We start from the raw sequence: 8,299 nt of genomic DNA, 5'->3' as shown, positions 1-8,299 counted from the left end.
TTACACAAGAGATTTAAAATTTTTCTGTACAATAAACCGACACGATACAGCTGTCAATTTTTGAAAAGGAGCTACAGACATCTTAACCAACGGAGCAAACTAAATGTAAACATGATTTCTTCAGCCAGCCCAAGAGCACTCCGAAAATTCATCTCAAACTTCAAAACCACTCATACAAATACAAAGAAGGCTAGCATTATTTTTTGAGAGCGAATATATCAATTTTCATGAAACGGTATAGGTTTGCGTGATCAAGGATTCTGAAGAATGGAATAGAGATTCGAGTTGTTGTGAATCGAACACGCGAGCGGCGGTCGCTCGAAAGCCCTCTAATTCGCACAAAGATATTCTAAATTCCGGGATAATTTCGAGATCGCATCGAATTTAATCTTGGTCAATTGAGTCGTTACACGATGCGACAAATTTCAAAGGAGACAAGACACGTTTCACAAAAACCTTGAACATTAATATATTGATGTCCGCAGGTAATTAATTCACGGCACTTCTTTGCAGTCTTTGGTGCGTTGTACAAGGTTTGCACGAAGAAAACAAATTCCAACTTCTCATGAACATTGCACAGTCAAACGCTGCTGATTTAAAAGCAAAAATCACTTCGTTCACACAACGCCTTCCGCGTAACTTCTTTTTACTGCCTCACGAGCTCCAAAGAACCTAGCGGGACCGATGTAGTTATTGTATACGGCTCTCGATAATCTTGAAACACACGCAAACACTTGCAAACAGACGGCCTCCAATTTCCGTTTATGGTGATTCCCGTCTTTTTACCTAATGCTTGACAATCGCTTCAACACAGCTGACATTATTGAGAGAACTAGGCTCATTTTTGATTACTTGACTTGTATCGGCGGCGCGACACGGCTGTGTCCGTCGCCGTAAGAACAAGAATCGACGGAAAGAACAAGAGATACTACAAAAAGTTTATACATGTTTAAACCTTACCTCGAGTTGTCCGTGCTTTTCGATCTGAAAAAGAAAGAGCAAAAGCAACATCAGTGTTTTTTTCCCTTTAAAGCTGCTCTTTTCCAGACCGATTACACCAGAGTATGGCATTCCCACAGTTAATCGAGATGAATGCCATATAATTTTCACCAATACCCTGTCGACATTAGGTTCGCTGCAACATACCTCGGCTTTTGCGCCAAGCGCTTTACTGGCGGCATCGCTGACCAATTTGTCCCAAAACACAGCCAAATACTCTTAACCAGAAACTTCTGAGACCTTAGCGGGCGTTTAACAGTCGAAAACACGAGATCATCTCCAATGAAAACGACAATTCCAAGGTCCTTTTACGAGCAACAAAATCAAGATGGCGCTTGTTTATCGTCTGACGAGAAATTATTATGCGCATTTTTTTCTCAGAAACATCACCTGATTGGTCGCGAGACTCCGCCAACATCACGTGATAATTACACCGGGGGTACGACCCCCATAATACTCGAAAGTGATTATTATATTTTGATTTCCATAGTATCTGCGGTAATTTGCTGCGTTTTCTTCAAAAGAAGATGTATGCGTGTTTTTTCTTTCTTAAAGAAACAAAAGACAACATCAATACACGTTTCCGGTGATCAAGAAAACAATGCAATGGACTTGAATAGCGTGTGAAATTGTTAGGAAGAGCGGCGTCAAAACAGGTTCAAGCCGGTAGCGACTAATTTGTTACAACTCATGTAGGTTATCGATACGGAAAGAAACCGCCTAACTGAAGCTGAATGCAAGAACTTCCGTTTAAGACACAACGATTTAAGGTAAAGAATAGCAAAAGCAAATATTTACTTTTGATCGATGTAAAACCGGAACATTCCGAATCAACTACACGACCCCCTCCTCCCCCGCAAGTCCGAATATTTGATACGAGTCGATGAATTTCCTAATGGGTTCTACAAACTCTTGGTGTTCTAAATTTAACTTGTTGAATACAATGGTACAATATCTTAAGTGGATCGGGTTAGAGTTAAAACTTGCTTATTTGGCGTATGTCAACAACCCCAGTTGTTTTCTCTCTCGAAACAGGTGAGTGCTATACCTGATGACAATCTCTCGATCAAGTGAAAAAATTCGAGCTTGAGTTTTAACGACGCTCTTAAAAAGAAATTTCAAACTTGTGAGAGATGAAAGTTAAGCTATCGCAAAGCCACCTCTTATCGTGTTTACAAAGAAAATGTTTGTTTTTTTCATGCAAAACAGAGTTTAATTAGGTGGTTAGAGTCACTGAAAATAGCGATGAGGTACAACACTGAACTTTCAACAAACTGTTCAAACTGATGAAATATGTCCTTGGTTTAGCACACTGTATAGCAGCTTTAACCTTTTAAACTAAGATAACTTGCAGATTAAGAAATGAAAACTAAATAGGAACAAGGTGTATAAGCATAAGTTTTATACATCAACTTCAAATTCATTTTCAAAACTGAAGAGGAAGTTTCTTTCATCACAATCAGAAGTCCATTATGGAAGTTTAAAGCAAACTAATAGAGAGAGCAGGAACACAAATAGTTAACACGGAAGAGCTCTGTGTTTACAATGCAAATAAGGTATTCGACCGACTTGCATCAAAAGGTCATACTGAAACTTTGTTACAATCATATGATACATTAGAAACTGTAATGAAGAGAGAAGAACAACCTGCTTTTAGCATGGTAAAAAAGAAGTGACATTACGGAATCGCGCCCATTGAAAAGCGTCGCCCGAGAAAAGTGGGGTACCCATGATGCTTTGCGGGCGCAATGACCTAGGAATGAGGTTGCAAACGCTCACCGCCAACTTCGGTCGCTTTAGATCTGAATTGACAAATTCCCAAACGGGAGTTGTAAAATTTCGCTTTGCGTCCGTTTAGAGACAATGGAGATACAATTGGAGCAATTAGCATTGTTTCAAAGTGACGAAATGCTCTTTTCGTCGGTAAAGAGCGAGGGCCGCGTTTGCATATCAAAAGAGCGTGAAGTGTTCATCCGTAAGCTTATGAGCGTGAGCGTGCACCTACGTGGAGCGGGAATCTACAACGTATACTTAAGCTTTTCGAAAAGTAATTAGACTACCGACGTGTTATCTGAAACTGACGGCAATAACGGGCCAAAAAGGAAGGTAAAATTCCGCACAGCCCCACACTACATTATACGTTCAGTTCTTGGATAGAGTGACAAAAACAATACTTTACCATTGGGAAAACAGATTTGTTTTACGATAGTATGGGGCAGTACGGAAATTTTACTAAAAGGAATATTTCTGTGATGTTTTGCTTTCTTGGCGAAGTTGATGGTCGAACCTCGCAAATCTGCCGCATTTGAGTCTTAACACAAATTGAAAACCCGGCATTTGAAAGGTAATTTAATTTTACATCTGACCGATTTTTAAACAATATAACCTAATCAAGATAACGCCACTAATTACGTCTATTCTTCTTCGATGAAAAGCGCTACGTTTCGGTTGTCTGCACAAGAAACAATACTTTCGAACACTGCGTACACGGGGGATTACATGATTGACAGTCGGATTGACAGGCCTGCGTGAAGTTACGCATGCTCTCTTTCTCTTTTCTAGCTTATTTGCATTTTCCCGTGCGACGTTTTTCAATGGGCGCGATTCTGTAATGAAAAGATTTGGCTTTATCTTGCTATCAAAACTTGCTGCATTTTCTTTAACGTATGAACAGATACCCTTTTTCATATGTTTTTATGTAGGATGCAAGTTATTTTTGGTATATATATATTTAATGGCTGAAATATGTTAATGTGGTCATTTAGATTAAAAACACAGACACTTTCTTTTCCCCTGAGGAGGTGGGTAATTAAAACTAAGAATTAATTCAAAAACTGCTTTATCCCCTTAATCTTTTCAATCCTTAAATACTTTCAAGATCCCTAAATCAGTTCTCCCAACAATGTAACATACATTTCTTCTCATTTTAGCTCTGAGAATTTAGTGTTTAATCAAACAATATCCCTAGTTTATACTTTTTTTCCTTCACTCCAATTTTCTGCTTGAAAATTTATTGATACTGTAAAGGGAAATTCCTTCTTGATCTCTCCTAGAATTGCAAGGGTTACATAACAGTACAAATTGGGATCGTGATGTGTTAGGCTAGAAAGCATGTCGGAAGATTTTAAAATAGTCTTGCTTCCCTTGTCAAATGTTGACTTTTGCTTAAATGGGGAATTCATCTTCCCTCCTGGAACCTTACAAGAAGTGGTAGATTAATATCACTTCAACATTAAAAAGAGGCCTTTGATTAAACAAAGTGTGTTTGAGTCTTCAACTAATCTGATTACACTATAGTCTGTGAGTTCTGGAGACTCACGAAAGTAACATACCAAAACAAAACTTTCCCTCTCAACAGATTTGATGACATGCATTAGAGGAGTTTTCTGCATGATAAAAGCTACATCATTTGAGATATTTCATTTTTGACCTTTCTCAAATTATGCAATGATAATTCATGGTGAACTGTTTACTTTGAAAATATTTAAAAAATGAAAGAAGCTGTTCACTTGCTAAAAATAATTCAGATTGTGCTTTTTATAATCTATTACAAAAAAAAAAAAACATAAAGTAAAGTTGATTGGCATATGACTTGCTGTGAATGTTCATTTGAGCAATAATTTTCATTTTCTCCCAAAATGTGCTGGAATTAGGAATAACTTAGACCTGCACATTCAAACCAAAACAATTTCTAGCTAGTTATTTCCTTCTTTTTGGAGCTTTTATCTTGATCATGCTGTTGGGGAATTCCGTGAATGTGAATGTTAATTAAAATCCCTCTCTCCCACTAAACAAAATCAACCAGACTCTTAAACCTTTAATCCAAGCATGGCATTAGTTTTAACCCTAACACTGACATTTGTGTAAATATTCTCCACACTGGTTTCTATCATTTTCCTTTCGTACTAACAAGGAGAATGTGTCACTTGATCGAGAGCTTCTTAAGTTAGATTTTCTCGACCTTAGGGTTTGAATCGCGGTTGATATTCTAAAGAGAAATTAGATGCTAGTCACACTCAGGAGTCGAAGGATTTTTAAAATAATTATAGCTTGGAATCTTAATAGTGGAGATCTTGTTTGTCTTCCCTCTCTAATTCCATCATAATCCTACTCTTCGCACAGGTGTAACCATGCAACATCGATCAATCGAGAAGACCACTGTGATGCTAGAAGCATGCAATTCAAGCTGTGATTATTATGGTCACCATAGTGAATAAAAAAATTGTATCCTCTAATTCTTAGCAAAAAGTGGCAAATTGACAAATTATTTTCCGCAATCACGTAGTAAGTTCTCACTGTTAGTTTCATTTTTTTAATTTTTGTGATCTAGAGTCAAACTCAGTGGAATATTTTCTATGAAAAGTTATTTGTTAAGTTGAGTTTTTTTGCTTTTTTCTCCTCAGGTGCGTAAGTGTTAAGTTAAATTCCAATCCCCTTTTTTTTACATTTTTCATTGCCAAATGGAAACTTTGAGCTTGAAGCAGTGACCTTGGCATTTTGTACAGTGTAACTAGGAAAACTGACAGCTTTTCTATCCAATTATCATACCACAAAGGAAGTTAAAAAGTGTTGCGACTTCTGTAAACCTTGAGCTTGAAGCAGTGACCTTGGCAGTTTGTACATTGTAACTAACAAAACTGAAAGCTTTTCAATCCAATTATCATACCACAAAGGAAGTTAAAAAGTGTTCAGACTTCTGACGTATTTTGTAAAGCAAATTAAAGGCTGCGGAGGTTACGTCATATAGTTATAGTACTTTTGAATTCTTTGACACTTTTATTACTAAGATCTTCTTATCAGTTCTTCTTACTGTTCATCATACACTTCATCTAATTTTAGCCCAGAGAATTTGGTACGACATTCAATAATGTACCCTAGTTGACGTTTTTCTTTTTTTTCATCTCCTTTCTTCTTGAGAATTTAACCCTTCAACTCCCATGATTGACTAAGACAGAAAATCACCCCAAAATATCAATACAATGTCAAGCAGACAAGTAATGGGAATAAAGAAAAATATTAATTATGGGATTATTAGCTTATCCAATACCAAATTATCTAAACTAACATCACAAGAACTATATGGCAGACAGTAAGGAGAATTACTAACAAGATCTTGGGTGTCAAAGGATTAAGGTGAATGGGCGGAGCAATTCCATTTTGATCAGCTCTAGGAAAGAAAAGGGTCAATACAAGCCAATACAACATGAACGATGATTAATAGTCAACTAGTGTGTATGAAAGAAATGCTGTGTTAAATATTGATGATATTAAACACAAAAAATTTACTGGAAGAATAAACAGGAGGTCTGAAAGGTATAATAGTAAAAATTACATCTTTGTGAAGAAAATTTGTCCTGAAGAAGACTAGTAATACTGGCTGAAATGTTAACCTTTTAATATTATTGCTGTATTGTCTACATTGCAATTCATTTCATTTATTTTTATCGGAAGGAGATACTCTATATGCCTATAGCACTATTAGTGATTTTTTTACACCTGTTTCAGATCTGAATGACAACAAAACAGCTTTTTCCATCATCATATCTAATTACAGAGCACACAGGACTGCCCTTAATTTTTTTACGAACATATGGTGAAATCTATACCTTCAAACCAGTTGGTACAAACAATCATTGTCCTTTCCGTACTTGTGTGGGTTCATAAATAAAGGAGTGTTGTTTTATCTCTTGTTTATTTTAAGAGCTTGTGGTGTCACTTCCATTTCATCATTTAACTTTGCTCACTTCCACTTAAATTTATCAGTCCTTAATTCAACCCCTTAGGACTAGAAGCTCCTAATATGTGGCCAAATGGTTTGCCTTCAATCAGTTAAATAGTATGTTCTAGTTAGATCAACTCTTTCTGTTTGTGTATTTATTATAGTTTAATTTTGTTTATTTTCGTATTCTCCTCAACGACTCATGAATTGTTAATCTAAAAATGGAAATGAACCCTGGTGTATGCCCACCTTTGCGCTTTTTATTACTTTCTACTTTTCTTGGATTATCATGACTAATTTATAAGTATGGAAAATACTTTGTCGGTTGGAAGCTACAAAGAATGAAAGAAATGCAGATGATTTGCTGATTTGACATCATTAATACAAAACTTGGGATTTTTTTTCTATCGTCAGTCACTCCTACGCACTTCTGTAGCAAAGATCAAGAATTTTCTATTTATAAAGATAAATGCATGGTCATCTATAATTTGATACATGTCATGCCGACAACGTATTTTCAGCAAAAAATATTATCAGGCAGAGTTAAAAGTTTGGAATTTTTTTTAACCAACCACCCCAATAACTTCAAAACGTTTTTAAAATTGACTCTTAAAACGACTGCGTCATAATATGATTACAACGCGAACGAATTCAAAATACGTAAGCTTGTTTTGACACCTCTTACAGTAACAGTCGGTAATTATGCAACTTCACTTCCTGTAAACCTCACAAACTCTTTACTGCAGAGCAGAAGTTTTACTTCATTTTTTTTCTTCAGTCTTTTAATCCCAAAAGGGAATAAATGTCCTCGTTATAGAATATACATGAGTCAGCTGAAGTAAAGCTTTTCAAGCGTGGTTCGACAAGTTCAGTCCTACAAAATGCAAGCCACATCGATGTACACTGTGTGCAGAGGAAATGTTTGAAGATTTCTGGCTGTTTGAGCAACCACCAAAAACAATAAAATGAAATAATAAGGGGGAGAGCCTAATTTCAAAACCCATTATTTTCATCCACCATTATTTGAGTTGTTAAAGCATTAAAAGAAAATTAAGAAATTACACACCTCTTGTATCTAGATTTCTTCCGGCGCCTTGAGGTTCCAGGAGCCATTTTCTTCTTCGAGGGCTTCTGCGTTTCCTTTTCGTTAGGTTCAAGGATTCTTAGCTGCATCAGCCCAATATCCACGTCTTTTGCTGTGGGAGAGTTTTTCGAGTTCTACAAAACACAACAATAAAGGCCAACAATTCAGAGAAAAATCAGCCATGAGGCAGGAGAATTTTAACAATCGCCATTATTGATCGAACGATCATAACAAGTAGGAACTTGAGATTATGTGCACATGTTATCAAAAGTTGGTCACTTACAAACATTTGAGAAATTCCCGGCAGATTTGTTGCTTTTCTCAAGGGAATCTTAACAAAATTAACTCCGTCAGGGAAGAATGGCAATGATATCACCGCGAACCTACTTCCGATCTTCACAAGGATTGTTCAACAAAGTAAATCGCTTTTTGAGAAAGTTCTACCCAAATCTAGTATGCGTACGTGACAGAAACCAACATATTTTAATCAAATGTCA

At 36.4% G+C, this 8,299-nt stretch overlaps 1 protein-coding gene across 4 annotated transcripts in view; it reads right to left on the bottom strand.

Annotated features, from left to right (window-relative positions):
* The window catches only part of LOC113673908 (uncharacterized), a 28,894-nt gene extending 20,596 nt beyond the window's left edge, over positions 1–8,298 (bottom strand). For 2 of the 4 annotated variants that reach the window (XM_089194720.1, XM_089194721.1), the window contains exons 1-2: positions 1,147–1,528; positions 961–984 (exon numbers count right to left, since the gene is read on the bottom strand). In XM_089194720.1, coding sequence (XP_089050846.1) covers positions 961–984; positions 1,147–1,181 — 59 coding nt within the window. In that variant the 5' untranslated portion in view covers positions 1,182–1,528. Of the gene's footprint in view, positions 1–960; positions 985–1,146; positions 1,529–7,784; positions 7,937–8,085 lie in introns of those variants that run through there. The other 2 variants (XM_027190377.2, XM_089194719.1) reach the window with 2 other exon arrangements.
* Between the last annotated feature and the right edge of the window lies 1 nt (position 8,299).

This window comes from Pocillopora damicornis, chromosome 14 (genome assembly GCF_964200805.1).
Source record: "Pocillopora damicornis chromosome 14, jaPocDami1.2, whole genome shotgun sequence".
NCBI classification, from domain to species: Eukaryota; Metazoa; Cnidaria; class Anthozoa; order Scleractinia; family Pocilloporidae; genus Pocillopora; species Pocillopora damicornis.
Note: the sequence above shows the minus strand (reverse complement) of the source record. Positions and strands in the feature narration are given on the sequence as shown.